The 21,579-nt window shown below is 47.3% G+C and overlaps 1 protein-coding gene across 1 annotated transcript in view; it reads right to left on the reverse strand.

Moving 5' to 3' along the window:
• The window catches only part of LOC146816465 (uncharacterized), a 348,783-nt gene that overhangs the window by 159,672 nt on the left and 167,532 nt on the right, over positions 1-21,579 (reverse strand). The window contains exon 4 of the mRNA XM_085610296.1: positions 2,392-4,125. Within this exon, the coding sequence (XP_085466422.1) occupies positions 2,392-4,125 (1,734 nt within the window). The remainder of the gene's footprint in view (positions 1-2,391; positions 4,126-21,579) is intronic.

Consider the following 21,579-nt stretch of genomic DNA (forward strand, 5'->3'; position numbering starts at 1 on the left):
AGTGCTTTAAAGATGATACATCCGAGCTTAAAGCGCTACATTCGACTACCGGGAGCCAGTGTAGTCTTTTTATCAATGGGGTGACATGGTGCAATTCAGGCTGGTGGTAGATTAGTCTGGCCGCCTGAGTCAATATGCGAAATGACTAAGGCCAATACTGCTTGGATTAGGACTTCCATGGTAAGGAATCTGCTAATCTTCCTGATCTTGGATAGCTGAAAGAAACAGAAAGAGACCAACGTCCTAATCTGGGATTTCATAAACGGGCCACAGTCAATTGTGATGCCCAGGCTTTTAGTTGAACTGGGTGGGGGGTTGTCTCAGTTTGGTCGGCTAAAAGTTAGAGTTCCAGGGGTTAGATGGCCCAAAGATTAGGATCAGTTCTGTTTTATTTGGAGTCAGTTTCGGGAAGTTACTGTTCATCCAGCTGCTTAGGTGTCACATGGTGGATTGGAAGTTAAAGAACATGCTTTGCAACATCTTTTCAATCCTGAATAGCCCTAGCGGAAGTTGCCCAAAGGTCCTCTAGGACAGCTGGTAAAATCACGTCAGCATATCCCATGGGCATGTGTGTAGCAGCCCAAGAGGCACAGTGCATTCAAAGTGTGTGGGGCTAAGATAGTCAATAAGAATACTTTTTTCCATAAACATCAGTACATTGTGATTCCATGTCTGGTGGAGCATAAGGGAAAGCTTTGCTTGTTTGCTGTTGGCTTATGAAGGCCATGCCACCAGGAGTTGGCCTGTGTCATCTGGCCATAGGTTGACTGACTTACAGAGTCTAACATGGCTGCTGTAAAAGTGCCTGTAGGAGCATAATAAAATGGCAATAAAGGTTGTAAATAGGTCAGCCCTGATTGAAGAATCTCTTTCAGCAGGTTGGTTTTCTTCTGTTTAGTGATTTCATCTCTTCAGTGGGTCAAGAACTTCTGCTGCTGCGCTGTGGACCACCGCCACATAGGAGACAATCTGCTCAGTGGGCTGGCATGGTGGAGAATTCAGATCAGTTTCTGGAGAGGTATCTGACCCAATTGCGTTTCTTAGGTCTAGGTACAGTTCAGCATTAGTGTAATGAGAGGCAAGTAGGTTGTCTACCACCTAGACATCTTGATTCTGAAGCCCTACAACTGCATCTGAATCGGAGTCAAACACAGACTCCAGCCTCCAATAGTACCAACCCTGTGAAAGGGGCATGGGTTTACAACCTGAAGTTGTTGGCCATGGCTTTGCGTTGTCTGGCGCAAGCTGGCTTTGGCTACGGCTCAGAGTTCAGCATCTGGACTACATCCATTATGGGCACTGCTGGAACCTAGATCAGCAACAGGATCATGTGTACCGTGAGGCCCAAAGTAGAGTTATAGACCAGCATCGGCAAGGAACCAGCGGGGTCAGTCGTTGCGAGGAAATGGTTCGCTAGTAGACATGTGACCGGTGGTCCATGCGGCTTCATGGGGTCCAAAGGCACTCCACTCCACAGTGTGCTGGCACAACCTTAAAGATCTGAAGCATGTACTTTTTGAAGGCCTCAATATTCTGCAGGGTCGAAGAAAGAAGTGATGTCTTGGGATGCACAGGACCAGCCTCTGGGCGGGTTTGAAGACAAAGGACAGTCAGAGGAAGGGTCCTTTGATTGCTGACTATATGGCCTTTTGGCTTATTTTAAGTAGCACAGGAGAGAGGAGTCCCAAAGTCCTTTTTGTGCCGTTGGCATGCTTTTGCACTTCAGCTTACGCAAGAACTTTGATCAGAACCACGATTTGTCACAATAGTGGCCCTGTTGATCTACGAGAATAGCCACATGACCTCTTCTTGTATTGCGTGACGTATTACCTCCACTCTTGATTGACTTTGAGTGCATCTCAGTGTATTTGTCACACTACTGACTGTCTCTTCTTGGGCACCGCAAGCTTGCCTGACAGTTCTGCATGGCAGCACGCGGGATAAACTGCTTCAAAGATTTCCAATATTCAATTTTGTCATGGTTGCATACAATCAACTAATACAAAATATGGCTGGCTGCAACCCATGGAGGTTTTAACACAAGTGCAACTTTGATTGAAAGCAGAATATCATTATATGTTTTTTCAATAACAGATATTTGAGTACAATGCATGGTGGTAAGAGTTTATACAGGCAAACAATGAAGATAATTTATTTAAAACTATACTATTTGTAAATTTGTTCTACTCTCATGAAAAGGGAAAGCCTCAAAGTATGCACATTCTGTACAACTTGGACTAATGCTATTCCTGGTGTTATTGATCATTCTTGCTATTAGGAACAGTTTATAGCTTTGGCACGGCACTTTGTATTTAATAAAGACAGGCATTTAAGATCCAGCCTAGAACTGTAGGATATATAAATATTTGTCACTTAATAAGTGCCACTTACCTTAACTTTCTGAGCCACCCGGTTCTTATCATCTGATGGAGGGGTGCTTTTGGTCGAACTGTTTACAGTTTCAATGTAGACTAAGTGACAAGAATCTTGCTTCTGTATCTCAGCAGGTTTCACCTCCTTTTTATCACGTTTAGTAATTGTTTGAATCACCTTCAAATTTCTGTGCTTTGATGAGTTACGCAAAAATGGATCAGGTGGGCCAGAGGGGAATGGTCCTGTGGGAGGCATGCCATGCCCAAGGCCACCGTAGACAAAAGGGGGTTGCATAGAAGGAGGTGGGATCTGAGTATTAGGCCTATCTGTGTAGTTTGGCATTGGAGGTGGTGGGAAAAATACAGGGGGAGGTATACTTGTATTTGGAACGAAGGTAGGAGTAAGAAAAGGAGAACCTGGAGGGGCAGTAGTCATAAGGGCTGGTAGCATGTGTGCTGTGGTGTGCCGAGCAAACGTTGTAATTTGATAGAGATGGGGGGCAGATAACATCATTGGACTTTGATGTGGAGCTAGGTTAAGTTGCTGACCCAGCAGGGGTGTTGACTGCTGCTGCTGCCTCGGCGTGTAGATGGCCTGCCGCTGTCCCAGACTGGAGATGGCCTGTAGCTGCCCCAGACTGGAGATGGCCTGTTGCTGCCCCAGACTGGAGATGGCCTGTTGCTGCCCCAGACTGGAGATGGCCTGCTGCCGCTGCCCCAGACTGAAGATGGCCTGCTGCCGCTGCCCCAGACTGGAGATGGCCTGCTGCTGCTGCCCCAGACTGGAGATGGCCTGCTGCTGCTGCCCCAGACTGGAGATGGCCTGCTGCTGCCCCAGACTGGAGATGGCCTGCTGCTGCCCCAGACTGGAGATGGCCTGCTGCTGCCCCAGACTGGAGATGGGCTGTTCTTGCCCACTATCGTCATCTTTCTCTGAGATCTCCGATTCGGTGTAGGATAGTCTGTTTTTAGAAGTCTGCCTAGACCAAGTCGGAGACCGAGAATGTTTGTGATTGGATTCTGGAGAACGAGTTTCACTCCTGTTCCTTATTTGGCACAGTTCTTTCAATTGTGCTTCTGAGGAATGACCCTCTCTAGAATTAGAAGGCAAATTCTTCCCGTAAAGCCTCTCTCTGGTGCGAACAGACAGTTTGCCAATTTCTGAGTCTCCAATATCAACCCCAATGGTTTTTAATAGGTCTTGGATCTTTTGAAGTTCTGGATGCTTCTGATGTGCAATGGTCGCCTCCTGTGTTGAAGTGAGGTTTGGGTCTGTATGCTTATCTTCCATGACACCGGCTACTTGCTCTCTTGCAGAGGTATCTAGGCTCTGAGTAGAAGGCTGTGGTTCACGCCCATAACTGCCAGAGTTACTATAAAGAAATACTTCCTCTTCTACACTAGGCAAGAACATTTTCTCTCGCACACCTGGGTCATTCTCTGTAATACTCAAATTATTTGACACTCTACGGTCATCATGAATGGATGTCCTATTGTGAGGCAGAAATCTCGAAAAAGAGTCTGAATCAACCTTTTTATCCAAGATACTACAACGCTCTCCATCATTGGGAAAACATTTCCCTGACAGCATAGGAATTGGAGTCTGCTTAAACTGTTCAAGTGTTTTGTACTTCTTTTCTGTAAAATTCTCAATACGAAATGAAAATTGTATGTTGCTGTGTTGAAGAACATTAGAATTAGTCAATGGAGAGCTCTTCCTACCAAATCCAGAGTTGCTCACGAAGCCTTCATGCTGCAATAATAAAAGATGAAAAACGTTTTTGGTAAAGTAGGCACAAACTTGAACATAAAATGCTTACGTTCATCAAATGGTTTTATTTCAATTATTACTTCCATAAAAGACATTTGCATTGATATCTATTTATAGCCAAATATTTAATTTGTCTACTTATTTCACAAACCTAAAGAGAAATACAAAATGTTCTTCATTTTTCTTAAAATACATTCTCTTATACGAACCGGACAGTTTTTCTTTGCCAGTCAAAGCTAAAACATTTTTTTACTTTTATGCCACACAGGAGTCCATTGTCTATCTAGAAGTGGATTAGAGAGAATACCTGATATGTAATCACTTGTACTGATAAACAAACCATTACATTCATCATAATTCCGTGCTCAATATATTGCCCTTCCTGTAGGTTGGCAGAAATGGAGAGCTCTTTATAAATCCATTTCAAATTGAGGTTTTTAAATTCCTTTGAGACTTTTTCAGTGTCCGTGTTTATATATGTTTGAGGCTATGTGAGCCTGTGCTGTGAGTTTATCAAATAATGAAGGTAAGAGTGCAACTGGGAGCTTATCCAAATTAGATATTAAGATCTTGACTTTAAAGAGCTGGAATATTCCTGATAGTCTAGGTCATAAAGATGAAAAAGTCACTCACCTGTAATCCTAGTTCTCTTTCAGGAGAACCCTCATCATAGCTGTAATCACTAAATAGTCCCATCCACGCGTGGGGATCCCGGAGCACATTTCAAAACAAACAAGTTGCTTACCTTCGGTAACACCATATCTGGTAAGACACTATCTAGCCACAGATTCCTATTTTAAGAGTTATCCCCAGGCATCAGACTGGATCCAGAAATGTATCATAACAGTACTCCTGCGCGCTGTTTCATCATGCGCTTTCATTTGCACAATACACTAAGATGTCATCTTGAAAACATCTGACATTCTCTACACATTGGAACATAGCCTCAACAACTCGTTGAAACACGGACAAGGCTGAAGATAAGCCAAATGGCATGTGCTTAAACCTGTAAGCTCCACAAGGTGTAACGAATGATGTCAAGTGACGTGAATCCTTATGTAAAGAGATTTGATGATATGCCGAAGACATATCTAGAGTAGAAAATATCTTTGCATCTTTGATCATTGACAGCATCTCAGTGATATTCGGCAAGGGATGCCTGTCTACTCAAATTATTTTGTTCAAATCTCTTAAATCAATACACATTCTTAGGGACCAATTGGGCTTCCTGGCTAAAATAATAGGCGAAAGCCACTCTCAATGTGCTCAATTATATTCTCTGAACACAGATTTTCTAACTCCTTTTTTAGTTCGCCAATCATGGAACTAGGGACATGTCTCACTTTATGTACCACAGGTTCAACCACCATTTTCAACTGAATTTGGTGGGTAAAACCTCTGATTTTCCCAAGTCTGTCCTCAAACACTTCAGAAAACGCTAGAGTCCACACACAATTTTCAATAAATATGCCGTGTGCCACGTCTTTACGTAGGAGGACTTGTTCATGACTGTTTGGGTCTAGAACACTTGACAAATTGTGCTGATCTATCCACCCTAGTAAATTTAACCATCAATTGCCACATACACGGTGCTGTTGGTCACATTCCCTTTGAAATCAAAGGGAGCTTCAAACTAAGCTAACACTTCAATGGGTTTACCTCCATATGCCACTGGCTTGACTTCCGATTTCTTTAGTTGTACACTGTTCAATTTCCTCCATTCCTCTACGCCTATTAAGGTGAGTACCATTAACAAGACTGACAAAGTGCGGTTTCTTTTTTCTTCTTCAACTTTTATTTATGTAATTATAAAGAGCACAATCATCACTTCTTTGTACATATCAAATATTGTAAATACAGTCCATACATTATACATTCTTTGTTGTCTCTGTTTACAATGTATTATCGTTTGCATCTTGTCGCTTGCGTATATAGTGTTACAAAAGTTAGTGTAATTTGCATTATGTCATTCCAATTCTTGAGTCACTAGTGGCAATTCACAGATCTCCCCTTCATAGGTATTCCAGCCTCCCCATTGTATCATCCATTTTTTAGGACAGCCCCAGTGAATGTATACGGTCCTTTCCGCCACCATGGCCGTGTCTATATACCTGCACCATTCTGGGAGTGTGGTGGTGGTTGCCACACCCCAGCGTTTAGCAATATTCCTCTTGGCCAACATGATACCCAGCCTCGCCCAGGTCTGCAATGTCGAGTTTAGGTCTGTTGCTTCCCAAGTATTGAGTAAACAGCATTTGGGCTCTGCAGGAACTAGATTCCCACTCACCCCCGTGATAATGGATATAACTGATTTCCAATATGACGTTATTACAGGGCATGCCCATATCGCATGAAATAATGTACCAACCTCTCCACATTGCCGCAGACAGAGCTGAGTGTCAACTTTCCCAATCTTATAAAGAGTAGTTCTAGTGTAGTAGATTCTATGGAAGATCTTGAGCTGCACAAGGCGTAATTTGGATGCAATCGCCACTTCTCTAGGTGAAGCTAGTGCATCCTGCCAATCAGTATCATCCAACTCTCCTAGGTCTACCTGCCACTTATCTTTGAGCTTCTACATGGGGTCTGGCGTGTTGTTAATAATCTTCTAATAGGTCATTAGAGATTGGCCAATACGTGAAAAAAACAAGGAAGAAATTAGCACAAAATGAGCAAATTACTATGAATTACAACAAAATGCAGATGAGGCTATTTTAATTAATTGTCATTGTGCATCAAAAACATGTAAAATGCTGTAAATAGCTGTAATAAAAAGCGGGCCTATCGCTGAGATAATGGAGATAATGATAGGCAAGTAGGATTGAAAGGCGTGCCTATCGCCGCAATAGAAAATGTACCAGCAGCAGTGACAAGCATATGTAATATGCCAGCATCAATGACAAGCATATGTTAATTTTTCTCCAAGTATGCAATTCGGTAGAAATTGTTGCTATTAAAAGCGTGCCTGTCGCTGAGGCAACAGCAAGGAGATAGGTAAGTAGCATAGAAAGGCGTGCCTATCGCCGCAACAAAGGATAGGCTGAAAGCGTGCTTATGGCCGTTACAAACACAACGCTGCAATGCCGTAGGGAAAACAGTGAAATTAGAGTACTTCAAAATGGCAATCTTAAGTCGTGCGCACATACGCAGTGCATACGTTCCACAGTAGCAAGAGAGACGACTACAGCAAAGTTGCATTTCAGTGACGTTGGATAACAAACTGATCGCCCCTAAATTGCAAATTTCCCTGAAATGGCACCACTCACCACTACATCCGGTGCAGAGTGCACCCGGAACCAGGAGTACTCAAACTTTGAAACGTAGAAGATGCAGCGTGGGGCAGTGGCCGAGTGCAAATGGCGTTGAGTGCCGAAGCCGTAGTCCCACTTCGGAAGGGACACCCTGCCGGTGAAGGAGAAGCTCTAGAGGTCCGTTTGTTAGTCGTCGCCAATGATCAGTTGAAGGAACGAAGGAAGCAGGAACATCGATCAGGTAAGTAGAAGTGTTTATTTCAAGAGCAATTGTATGCAACCAGCAGGGAAGCCAGTACCTGCCACTCTCTAGAACACTAGGTATGATGCAGAACTAGAATGATCATTCTATGTTTCACTGATCATTCTAGTTCTCTCCCAAACTAAAGACAACACAGTTGCTGCCTAATGATTATTTGTATTCCATTTGCAGCAGGCGGAGTTATCCCCCACAGCCTCGAAGAGTTTCAGCAGTTGCCTTGAGCGGGGTACAATCTATAAATTAGAGGGTACTCGCTGCTGGCTGTTTTGAGGCTTTGCAGAAGACGGTTCTGATACCGCTACATACTTTGTAGCAGGGGCATTAAGCTGCTGAGCTATGGGCCAATGTTTATTGGACATGGTTATGCTGTTGTTCAGTGCTTTAAGTATCATATGAACCAGTAGGCCAGAGGCTCATGCGGACCGTCTTTGTCTTGTTCCATAAAGGGGGTGTAGGCCAGAGTTGGGCAGTCAGCTGCGCAAGGCATGCTGGGACGAGTAAGTCCACACTTGTGACAGAAGTAAAACTGCAAATCCCAGCATGCCTAGAGCTGCTTTCTGAGATAAATCACCCTTGCTCCCTGACACTACTTTGTGTCAGCCTCGATGTCCAGGCTTCGTCGTGCTGGACCCTGCATCTGGATTGCTGAGTCGCACCTTAGTGGATTTAGAGTGGCTGGCAGCTTGTGCTATGCCTGCAGTCAGAGCTTTAAGTGGGATGAAAAAACTGGAGGGTCCCTCAAATGGGTGTAGCCAATGTAATTGCTGCCTCTGAGACAGGATGTTCCATCTCCCACTGCAGCCGCTGATGCCAGTCATCAATACTGCTCACGTGCCCCATTGAGCGGATGCGTATCAGCATGCCACTTCCTTTCAGTCTCAATCACTTCAACAAGGCGTTCTATGGGGTGCAGCCACCCTTAATGTCTGAGAGGGTCGGATTGGTAATGAGGGGACTCGGGCAAGGCCCGAGTGGCCGGTGTCCAGTTCCATCTGTGGGCTGCTTTTTAGGTCTCGCCTGACCCAGCGCATGCGCTGGTCTGGCGAGACTTAGTGAGAGGGCTCCAAAAAGTGCTACTAGGCCAGCCTAGAGCTACAGTGCATGTGCGCGGGCGCCACGCTTTACCGCGATTACATTCACTTTCACGGCCGCTTTGATGTTTGATCGTGATCGCAATCACTTTCACTTTGCATAGCCAATAGGTCTTGCTTTTGGGACCTTCTAAGTATTTAGTTATGCAACTGTTGCATAGCTAAACACTTATAAGGTCCCAAAGGCGAGACCTATTGGCTATGCCAATGCTTGCTTTTTTTTTTAGCAGTCTGGGGGGCCAATTTGGGTGGTTTCTCCATGTTCGGATACCGCCAGCGGCCCAGTGGGTGCCGGAGTGTCCTTTCTGGAGGCAGATGGGCATCCATTACCTCCCTTTTATCAACCAGCAGAAGGGTCACTCCCTTTCTCTTGCTGGGCCGGTCCATTAACATATGCATATTGAGCGGGGGCAGGGGGCCTGAGCAGAAGTGGTCTCACTTGTTTTAAGGTGTGTTTCACCAATGTAAACTATTTCATGCATTTTTTTTTTTACCCTGTCTCCCCTTTTAATAAAATTTCACCGAAGCAGTGTTTTACGGAAATGCAATATGCAAATGTGGGTCACTTTTTAAAAAAAAATTTTTATAGAGTGCCCTGGCTGATTTTTAATCTCAAACCAACCCTGATGTCCGATATTAAAGTGAAAGAGCAAGCGCTGAATGGGTGCACTTTTAAAAACAAACGGCTAATGTAAATACGGTAAGCCGCTATTAATAATGGTGTGCGGCCGCCATTAAAGGAAAAGCGCGCCACAGGTGAGCTTTAAAAAAAAATACTCAGTTAATGTAAATACGGCAAGCTGCTATAAATAAAGGAACGCAGCAGCCGTTATAGTAAAGTACTTTGTTAAGTTGAATATGGGCAAGCCCAACAAAGACAGCCGCGCAGCATCAAGGTGGGCTGCGCTAGTTAACAAATAGCGCACACAGACATATCATGCAACAGCCAAAGTAAAGGGGCCAGTCCTCATGGGAAGTTACAAATGAAGACAATGCGGTACTAACACCGACTCTGAAGCCAGCATTTATGAGAGACAATGACAAAAGTCAATGTCAAATATGGGCGGAGAGTGGGCGGGGCCTCTAGTCCATACTCCAATACAGCATATCTTGCAGAGCAGCATATGCTCTGCCTAGGCTCGAACTAAAAAATAACACCAAAGAACTGGTGGCTTATCAACTCCATAGGGTTACATGTCACTACATCAATGTTCTCTTTCGAAAAAAGTTTAAGTATTAGAGACATGGTGGTACAAACGAGACCCCAATTTAAAAAAAGAATACAGCAACCGAGGTTATGGAACCTTCCACCAGTGGCAGGCCACACCCCCTGCGGAGTGTGTGGAGTGTGTTCCCTTACATGTAGCTCAAAAACAGTAGATGTAGGACTCAAGTACCCCTGGGTCCAGATAAAACATACCAAATTACAATTCTGAGAATGTCATTTACCTTATTTGGTGTCCTTGCAGGCTTCTATATGTAGGGATGACGACCCGTAGGGTAAAAATACGAATAACATAGCACAAGAGCAACATCAACTGCAAAAGAACTACGACAAAACTAACACTTCTAACTAACTAATGTTTCTTACAGATATATTGTTACCGAAGGTAAATAACTTGTTCATCTGAAAGAAACATGTTAGTTATAGATTCCTTACCTTAGAATAGATACCCCAGCAATACCAACCCTGGAGGTGGGTCTGCAAACCAAGTTCACACCAGAAAATCCTGGAGAACAGAACAGCCAAAGAAGCGGTCTATCCGGACTTGACCATCCAGGCAGTAGTGCTTGGTGAACATGTGCAACGATGCCCACGTAGCTGCCTGACAGATGTTGTTTAGAGGAACGCCCCGTCGCAGAGAAGTCGTGGCTGCCGTCGCTATGGTGGAATGGGCGCGCAGCCACACTGGAGGCTCCTTCTTAGTAAGAGACTAGCATGTTTTGATACACAAGACAACCTATCGAGAGATAGTCTGCTTGTGTACGGCCCGAACTTTCTTGGCACCCACGTATCCAACAAAGAGCTGTTTGGTGCGATTAAGGTAAAAGGAAAGCGCTTGTTTTGGGTCCAGGCGGTGGAGCCTCTCTTCCTCCTTCGAAGGACGTAGAAAGAAGGTGGGCAAAGGGATGGTCTGCCCGATGTGAAGGGCAGTGACAACTTTGGGCAAGAAGGATGGACGAGTCCGGAGGACAACTTTGTCCGGATGGAGAGAAAAGGAGTCTTAGAAGAAAGCGCCTGGAGCTCACTCACTAGTCTGTCAGAAGTGATGGCCACCAGGAATGCAGTTTTAAGAGTGAGAAGTCTCAAAGGACAGTTGTGAAGCAGCTCAAAGGGATCGCACATTAAATAGGTTAAAACCAGGTTCAAGTCCCATTGAGGCATAACGAAGGGAATAGGAGGAAAGAGATGGGTTATGCCCTTTAAAAAATGATTTACAACTGGGGACTTGAAAAGGGAAGGCTGATCTGGAAGCTGAAGGAAGGCATAGACGGCTGAGAGATAGCACTTGACAGTGCCCAGAGCAGAACCCTGCTGGGCGAAAGAAAAAAGGAACAAGAGAACCTCTGAAAGAGGGGCAGAGAGGGGATCCACAGCCTTTGCTGTGCACCATGCCACAAATTTGTTCCACCAGCAGGCGTACACCGTCTTAGTGGAGGGACGCCTGTGAGAAAGTGGCTCTGTATATACTGTTCCCAAATAGGTACAGGGTGTACAGAGTCCACAGTCCCCAGAGGCTTGGCAGAGGCTAAAGTTAGATATAACCTTACTCTCTAAAGTGGTAGCTTGGTCGAGCAGTAAGGCAGTATCAGAGGACAGTGTAAAGCATTTGTTGTACACACTCAGTCAGCAAAGAGTCTCACACACTCAATAACTAAACTCTAGGCCAATGGTTTATATATAAAACATTTATGCTTGTTTTATTTTAGAACTAACAATTGGAATTAAAATATACTTTCTCAGAATGAGATGCTTTATATAAATACTTCTGCAATATGCAATTGACTTTTGTAAACAGTTACAAGTGGTTGCAATAGGCAACACTATTTTAAACACAATAATGCATTGAGTTCAATGGAAGTTTCATGTTATTTGCCACAGATTACTTTTAGGAGTACTTTTGGAATTCCAAGACTGGATCCTAGATTCAGTCCTGGGTCAGTACTTGGAATCAAGTGATAAAAGTCAACTTAATTACTGTGATGATTTTTAGACAATATTTTGCCATTTTAAAAGTTGACACTTAGAAAATATTTCATAGAAAACAATCAATGATTCCCTATGGCAAAAAATTCAAGTTGCAGGTATAGTATGTTCTCGTTATTTTTGTAATCCAGTACTGGGTGCCTAGACTCAGTACTGGGACCTTTATCGAAAACAGGTAAGTAATTACATTTTCAGATATTATACGATTTTTAAAGAATATTTAAAGATTGCAGAAATTGATACTTAGAAGAAATTTCACAGAAAAACAGTCAATGATTTCCTATGGAAGAAAATTGGGTTACTGGTAAGTACAGTTGCAAGTAGTCTTCAGAGTCAGTGCTGGGCACCAAGATCCAGCACTGGGAGCTCACCTAAGAGCAGGTGAGTGTTTGTTACTCGGCTGATTTTTGGTGAATATTTTACGTTTTGAAAAGTCCACACTTAGAAGAAATTTCAGAAAAAGCCAGTCAATGTTACCCTATGGAGAAAATTGAGTTATCGGTTTAACCCCTTGCATGCCCGCCCCTTTCCCCGCCCAGTGCCGCGCCTTTCATTAGCGGGCGGAGTTCATGACGAGCTGGACTCGTCATGGGCACAGCGCCACCGCAGCCCATGACGAGTCCAGCTCGTCATGGGCACTGAAGGGGTTAAAGGTAAGTACTCGCCTGGCAGAGTTAAGGTTCTGGGCATAGACTCAGGGGTCTCCCAGGGTCAGGTAGGTACAGTTAGTTCATCCCCAGCAGCACAAGGGTGACCGGGTGCAGAGAGAGTTATGCCCAATGTTATCCTATGAGAGGTAGGGGGCCTTGGTTGGTGACCGCTGACTAGCAGGCCACGCGGCTGAGGGAGCTGGGCTCCTGGTCACTTACTGAGGGCAAGTGGGGAAGTAGATAGGTGTAGAGGTTGCACTGCCAGGGCCACTCGGGCGGCTGGGTGCAGGGTGCTTTTGAGCCTTCGGGCGCCGGTTTAGAAGAAGACTGCAAGCTCGGGGACGAGGATTCTTCAGGTGCCACCACCACTTCGAGAGGTAAGTTGGGTAGTTGGAGGATACATAGGTAACCCGGGATTGGGCACAGGGGGCCGTGGGGCGCCGGGTGCAGGGGTGCCTTTTGGTGTCGGGAAATCTTACCCTCTGTTGATCGCGGTTGGGGGGGCACCTTGTTCTGAGGCTGCAGGCTTCTTCAGGAGTGTCGAGGGAGGTCCTTGGGTGCCGGACTCGGGGTCACAGTCGCCGTGGGGCCGTCCTCGTGGTCTTTGTTCACTCCAGCACAGGCCAGGCTTGGCTAGTGCAGTGTGTGCTGGGTTCGCGGTTCCGGGCTGCTACCAGGGATTAGAAGTAGATTTTGAGTAGAGCCTCTACTCATGGGAGTCCCAGGGGCTTAGAGTCAAAAGGTAGCCAGGCCCTCCAGGGCTTGTGAGGTTGCTGGCCACAAGAGATGCCGGGTTGGAGCAGGAGCAGGTTCGAGGGTCGACAGGCCGGTAGGGCTGGGGCCAAAGCAGTTTGTGTCTTCCTCGTCTTAGCAGCTGCAGGGCAGGTCTTCTTTTCTTCTAGCTCTTCTTCGGATTTTGGAATCTGGAATTTGGGGAAGGAAGGTACAGGGTGCCCCTAAATACTAGATTTAGGGGCGTTACAGGTAGGTGAAGGGCAGGGACCAATGGGTCCCTGTCCTGGGGTGGGTACACCCCCTATCCTGCCTCTCTCCTGTGGGAGGGGGGGCAGTAGCCTAGTCCTGATTGGGTAGGGCTTCCCATCTTCAAGAGGGCGAGAGCCCGGAGATGTGCCTCACCTCGCCTCTCCCACCTGAGGGGTGGGGTTGGCAGCCCTGTCCTTATTTGGGGTTTCCGGCCAAGCTTCCCGCCAGAGTGGGGGGTTGCAGTGGCCTGGGGAAGCTCACAGAGGAGGCATGCCTTTGAAGCTTCGCCCTGCCCATCCTGGGGGAGGAGATTTAGCCCCTCGCCCAGGATGTGCATTGTTGCAGGCCCAGGAGAGCAGGGGCTCACCTACCCAGGGGTCCAGCAACTTGTCTGCTGTGTGGCAGCCTAGGCAGCCTCAGAACAGACGTGGGTTGTAGGTTAGGTTTTAGGGGGCATCTCTAAGATGCCCTTTGGGGTGCTTGGTACATTAAATACCACACTGGCATCAGTGTGGGTTTAATGTGCTGAGAAGTTTGATACCAAACTTCTCAGTCTTCAGTGTTGCCATTATGGTGCTGTGGAGTTCGTGTTTGACGAGCTCTCAGCACCAAGTACTCTTAAATGGCAGCACTGCACTTACAGTGCCCATTAATGGACCTGGGTACTGTAGGGGCACAGGGCTCCTGTGCCCACACCATTGGCATAGGGCACCCAGCTAGAGGGGTGGCTGATATATGCCATGGCAGTGTAGGTGATGGGCATGGCACACAGGGATGTGTGCTATGTCGACTCTTTGTTTTGTCTTGCACCCAGACACCCAGCCTGCAAGGGCAGGGTGTGTGTGTGTGTAAGGGTACAGGGCCTCTAAGGGTGGCACAATGATTGCTGCAGCCCTTAGAGGCTTTCCCTGGTCACAAGGCCCTGGGTACCATTTACCAGGGGCTGACATGTGGCCAGGGTTTGCCAATTTGGGTTTTGTGTGTTTAGGGAAGGAACATAGGCCCTGGGCCCCTGATTGGCAGGAGTCCAGGGCACACCCAGTCAAAGTACATTCAGCAATTCAGCAAAAAGTGGGGGCATACCATGTAAGAAAGATGGCACTTTCTCGCAACGCCTGGCTGCCAGAATGACATCACAGACTTCAGGAGGAAGGTCGAAAGACGTCAACTGCTGCCGCTCAATCTCCATGCAAGGAGGTGGAGGCTGGACAGGTTCGGGTGGAGGACCGTTCCCTGCTGCGACAGAACATCCTCCTGAAGGGGCACACGGGTCGGAGGATCGATGGCCATGTTGAGCAGCTCGGGATACCAGACTCTTCATACACAATCCGGAGCCACAAGAATGCTTTGGACCCGGTCGCGCCTGATCTTCTTCAGCACTCTGGGCAGAAATGGTATAGGCGGAAAGGCGTACAACAGACCGCAACTCCACTCGCGACGAAAAGGGTCGCCTAGCAAGTCCCGCTTTGGAAATTCCAACGTGCCGAAATGCTGACATTGCGCATTCTCTTCAGTGGCCAATAGATCTAACCAAGGCTCTCCCCACTGCCTAAAGAGTCCTTGCACCGCCTCAGAGTGAAGACGCCATTCGTGATCCATCATGCACCTGCAGCTGAGCTAGTCGGCCCTGGCGTTCAGTGAACCTGCCAGGTGTTGAACCACCAGGGATATGCCCTGATGTTCCAGCCATGTCCAGAGGCGGAGGGCCTCTTGACATAGGGTCCATGACCTCACCCCGCCCTGATTGTTGCAGTACCACATGTAGGTGGTGTTGTCTGCCAACACCATTGCACTACTCTTCCCCAGACAGAGGGAAGGAATGCCAAGACGGATCGCCCGGAGCTCCAGAAGGTTGATATGGAGACAGACTCTGCCGGAGACCAGAGGCCTCTGATCTCCGCCTCTCCCATGTGGCCACCCCATCCCAGAAGGGATGCGTCCGTCACCACTGTATATTCTGGTTGGGGAAGGGAGAGGGACCTGCCGTTGACCCATTCCCGGTTCGTGAGCCACCACTGCAGTTGTCGAGCAGTGCCCTCTGAGATCTGAACGCAGTCGGACAGATTGCCCTGATGCTGTGCCGACTGGAACTTCAGGTCCCACTTCAGAGCCCGCATATGCCATCTGGCATGATCGACATTCAAAATGCAGGAGGCCATGAGGCCCAGCAGCCTCAGGGTCATTCTGACTGAAACCCGGGATCGAGGCTGAAAGATCGGAATCATGGCCCGAATAGCCCGGACTCGCTGTTCGGGAGGATAGACCCAAAACCCCGCAGTGTCCAGACCCGCCCCGATGAAGAAGAGCTTCTGAGAGGGATCCAGGTGCGACTTCGGCAAATTGACTGAGAACCCCAGAGAATGCAGGAGGTCTGCCGTAGTCTGGAGGTGGGAAGACGACTGCTTGGGGCGAGCCCGCATTCAACAACCAATCGTCGAGATAGGGGAAGACTAAAACCCCTGATCTGCGCAGATGAGCTGCGACCACCACCATCACTTTCATCAACACCCGAGGGGCGCTGGTAAGGCCAAAGAGGAGCACGGTAAACTGAAAACGCTTTTGGCCTACCGTGAGCCGCAGGTAATACCGGTGGGTCAGCAGGACGGGGATGTGAAAATAAGCATCCTGCAAGTCCAACGCTACCATCCAGTCTTGCGGGTCGAGGGTAGACAAGATCTGAGCAAGCATCAACATCTTGAACTTCTCCTTCCGGAGGAAGCGGTTGACATTCCCGAGATCCAAGATAGGACGCAGGCCCTTGTCCTTCTTGGGAACCAGAAAGTAGTGGGAACAACAACCAATACCTACTTCAATACCTACTTCTGGGACAGGAACGCGTTCGATGGCTCCCTTGGCCAAGAGAGCCATAACTTCCTACTGGAGAAGGGACAGGTGATCCTCCGACATGCGGTGGTATTGCGGTGGCATGGCTGGAGGGGTAGCCTCGAAGGGGAGGGAGTAGCTCCTTCGGACTATATGCAAAACCCACCTGTTCGACGTGATGGTGCGCCAGTGGGGGAGGTGATGGCGAATCCTGCCACCCACTGGCGTTTGATAGGCCTGAAAAGTCGGACTAGAAAGGTTTGGAGGCTGCTGTAGGGGGAGGGGGGGGGGGGGGTTGGTAGACTGGCCCACCCACTGGTCCCCGGAACCACGACGGTTGTTCCCATTTCCGTCCGCGCGAAGGTTGGGTAACTTGCTGCGGCCTGTGGCCCTGGGCGGGACGTAGCGGGGCACCCCTTCTGTAGCTACAAAAGGGGCGAAAAGCAGACTGCACAGGGCGGCTGGAGAGGCCCAAGGACTTCGCCGTGGCTCGAGAGTCCTTGAAACGCTCTAAAGCGTTGTCCGCTTTGTCGCCGAAAAGGCGACAGCCATCAAAGGGCATGTCCATGAGTGTATTCTGGACATCCCTGGAAAAGCCAGTGGATCGCATCCAGGCGTAGCGTCTAAGAGCTACCGACGTAGAAATCGTTCTACCCAGAGTCGGCAGTATCCAATCCATAAAGGATGGCAAACTTGGCCGCATCCCTCCCGGCGGCAACAGCCTGGGAGAGCACAGTCTGGGCCTCCTCTGGACACTGAGGTAGCACCTGCGCAACAGAGTCCCACACAGAGTGGGAATACCGGCCCAATAGACATGCGGTGTTTGCCGACCGCAGTCCCAAGCTGGCGGAAGAAAAAGGAAAATGCTTCTTACCAGTATGCATCTGTTCTTGGAATGTCGAGCTGCAGATCCACACACTATGAATTGATCGCCATCTGGTGTTGGGCCTGGATGTTTGCACTTGTTTTTGTCTTGGAAAAGTCTTTGGAAGTCACAGGATAGGAGACTCCTCCTTTGGATGATAGTGCGCATGGGTATCGGCTCCATCTTCAAATTGTTTTTCGCCAGCAGGGAAATGATGTTTTGTGAGAAACAGATAAGATGCCCATGTATGCTGTATCTAACTAAGACAGTACTGGAACAGATAAAGGTAGCCGGAGGTGGATGGGCATGTGTGGATCTGCAGTTCTATATACCAAGAACAGATGCATACTGGTAAGTAGCATTTTCTGTTCGAGGCATATGAACTGCAGATCACACACTATGCATAGATTGTATAGCAGTACCCCTCCTTAGCGGCGACCACCAGTATCTGTTGCAGTAGTTTGAATGAAAGTTTTGAGTACAGCTTGGCCCACATTAGGTTGTTGTTTTGTTTGCACATCTACACAATAGTGCTTTGTGAATGTGTGCGGTGTAGACCATGTAGCTGCTTTGCAGAGGTCATTTAAGGGAATGTTTCCTACAAATGCCATTGAAGCCCCCATCTTTCGGGTAGAGTGGGCTTTAGGGGGAACTGATAATGTACGTTTTGCTTTGTGATAGCAAATCTGTATCTGTTGGACAATCCACCTCGCTATCCCAGATTTCGATATGGGGTTGCCTTTATGTGGTGGTGAGAAGGACACAAAAAGTTGTTTTGTCTTACGAAAAGGTTTTGTTCTTTCAATGTAATAAAGCAGTGCTCTTTTTACATCTAGAGTGTGCAGCGCTCTTTCTGCGACTGTTTGTGGTTGCGAGAAGAATACTGGCAATTCCATAGACTGATTGAGGTGGAAGGGAGAAATAACCTTAGGGAGGAATTTTTGATTGGTTCAGAGAACGACTTTGGTATGATGGAGTTGTAAAAAAGGTTCTTGAACAGTTAGTGCTTGTAGTTCACTGACTCTTCTAAGGGAAGTAATGGCCACTAGGAAAGCGACTTTCCATGTTAGAATTTGTAGTTTGCATTTGTGCAGAGGTTCAAAAGGAGGGCCCATTACTCTTGTGAGAACTATGTTTAAATTCCACACAGGTGAGGGTGGTACCCTGGGAGGAATTATTCTTTTGAGGTCTTCCATAAATGCTTTGATGTCAGGTACCCTGAATAGAGATAAGTGTTGTCTATTTTGTAAGTAGGCTGCTATAGCAGCGAGGTGTAACCTAATAGATGTGTATGCTAAGTTACACCTTTGGAGATGCAGTAGATAACCTATGATGTGTTTAATAGACACATCTAGAGGATTGATGGTGTTATTGTGACAGTATATCACGAACGGTTTCCGCTTGGCTGCATAGCAGGCTCTAGTGGTGGGGTGTCTAGCTTCCTTAATAATGTTCATACAGTCAGGGGGAAGGTTAAGGTAACTAAACTCCAAGACCTCAGGAGCCAGATCGCTAGGTTGAGCTGTGCTGGGTATGGGTATCTGATCTCTCAACGGCTCTGGGTTAAAAGGCATGGGGAGAGGTGTAGTTTTAGGTGCAGGACTATGGATAGTTCCAGCAATGTGGTGTACCACGGTTGCCTGGCCCATGTTGGAGCAACTAGGATGAGAGTCAGTGAGTGTTGTTTTAGTTTGCGCACCACCAGTGGAATTAGTGGGAGAGGCGGAAAAGCGTACGCAAATCTGCCTGACCAATTTATCCATATTGCATTTCCTTTGGACAACGCGTGTGGATATCTGGCAGCGAAGCTTGGGCATTTGGCGTTTTCGTGTGTGGCGAAGAGATCTATCTCTGGCTGCCCCCACATTTGGAAAAATGGTTGAAGAACTTGCGGATGAAGTTCCCACTCGTGAATCTGTTGCGTTTGACGACTTAACAGATCGGATATGTTGTTCTGGACTCCCGGGACATGTTGGGCTAGGAGGAATAGCCCATCTCCATATGCTTTGCGCTGGTTGAGAAAGCTGTAGGGAGTGTGTCCCGCCTTGTTTTTGTATGTAGTACCTGGCTGTCATTTTGTCGGTGCGGACTAGGACAGCTTTGCCGGATATTTGTTTATGGAATGCTTTGAGGGCTAGGATTGATATGGAGTAGCTTTTGTTGAGGCGTCCACCTGCCCTGCGTGGTGTGATGTAATAGATGAGCTTACCAGCCGGAGAGCGATGATTCTGCTGTCAAAACAATCTGTGGAACCGGCTTGATGAACGGGCACCCTTTGGAAAGGTTTTTGGCGTTACCACTGCAGAGAGCGATGGGTGCAGCCGTCCACCAACACCAGATCGGTCAGCTGACCTTCAGCCTGGTTCCACTGATGTGCCAGACATTCCTGTAGGGGACGCATTTGGAGTCTTGCGTGAGGTACTATGAATATGCAAGAGGCCATCATCCCTATGAGCTGCATGAACACTCGAGCTGGAAGAGTGCTGCGGCGGATATTTTGATATGAGAGTTTGCATGCTTGCTCTCTTGGCTGGGCTGGGATATGCAAGTGCTTTTGAGGTGTTTGTGGCACGGAGGTACTGTTGTATGTGGGATGGTTGTAGGTGAGACTTTGCATGGTTTATTGTAAACCCTAAGTCGTGGAGTAGTTGGATTGTGGTGTGAGTGTGATGTACACACTGATGGTACGACTTGGCTTTTATGGGCCAATCGTCCAAGTATGGGAAGACGTGGATGTGCTGTCTTAGGTGAGCTGCAACTACCGCCAGACACTTGGTGAACACTCTGGGTGCTGTGGTGACTCCGAATAGCAGGGCCTTGAATTGGTAGTTCTGACCATTTACTACAAATCTGAGATATTTCCTGTGAGAGGCATGAATGGGAATATGAAAATAGGCGTCCTTGAGATCTAGGGTGGCAAGAAATCGCCTTGTGAGAGAAGAAGGACCTGTTGAAGCGTGACCATGTGAAAATGGTCTGAGTGTATGTACAGGTTTAAGGGTCTGAGGTCTAAGATTGGTCTCAGACAGCGGTCCTTCAGGAGGAGGAAATACAGGGAGTAAACTGTGTTTTGCTGATGCAGAGGAACAGGTTCTATTGCATGTTTTTGTAGGAGGGAAATTACCTCCTTCTTTAGCAGCGCTAAATGATCGTGACATTGGGTGTTGTTTGGGTGGTATGTTGGGGGGGTAGAAGTGAGTTCTAGACAGTAACCTGATTGATCTATTTGTCTCACCCACCTGTCTGTGGTGATGTTGTTCCTGACAGGCAGGAAATTTAGCAGTCTTCTCCCGACCGGAGTGGAATGGTCCGGGGGGAACGGAGGGAAGTCATTGTGTAGGTGTGGAGGCAGAGCAGGTATTGTTGGTCTTGCCTCTACATTTGTTATTATTGACTCTGTAGCCTCCTCTTTGGTAACCTCTGGAGAATGTGGTCTGGGTGGGAGCCTTGAAAGAGGTGGAGGGGTTGTCAGAGGAGTAGCCTCTGGAGGTGCCCTTGTAAGAGGAACGACTAAAGGAACATCTGGGAGCTTGCGATTGCAAGGCTCCCATTGATTTTGCTGTGTCAGTGTCTTTTTTCCTCTTCTCTAGAGATGAATCACAGCAGGGCCAAATACGTGTTGTTGGTTAAATGGCTGGTTTAAGATAGAAGTTAGTACTTCGGGTTTAAAACCTGAAATGTGTAGCCAAGCAGGTCTACGCAGAAGAACACTTGTGTTGAAGGCACGCGAGGCTGTGTCTGCCACGTCTAGAGCGCACCGAATGGAGGTGTTGGTAATAAGTTTACCCTCCTGTATGAGGTCATTGGCCTTAGTTTTATATTTATCAGGAAATGCTGCAACAGGGTCTCTAGTTCATCGTAGTGTGCCCTATCGTACCTAGCTAACAAGACTTAATTTTTGGCAATACGCCAAATGTTAGCTGCTTGTGACGCTGTCCGTTTAGCAGAGGCGTCCAAGAGTTTTGACTCTTTGTCGGGTGGTGGAGCGTCCCCTGACGTTTGAGAGTTGGCCCTTTTTCTGGCATTGGAAACTACCAGGGAGTCCAATGGTATGTGTCCTTTAATGTACACTGGGTGCGCTGGGGCAGCTTTGTACTTTTTTTCTATCCTGGGGTTGATAACCCTAGCTCTGACAGGATCTTTAAAAACCTCAGGTGCATGCTTGATGACCCCTTTTAACATAGGCAGAATGGAGGTAGACTTTTGTGAGGTATCAAAAGTGTTGAGTAGAAAATCCTCTTCCACAGGGTCCGTATGTAAATCTACCGCGTGGTATTGTGCAGCTATATGAAAGAGCGGATT

Source organism: Triturus cristatus, chromosome 6, assembly GCF_964204655.1.
Source record: "Triturus cristatus chromosome 6, aTriCri1.1, whole genome shotgun sequence".
Classification (NCBI taxonomy): Eukaryota; Metazoa; Chordata; class Amphibia; order Caudata; family Salamandridae; genus Triturus; species Triturus cristatus.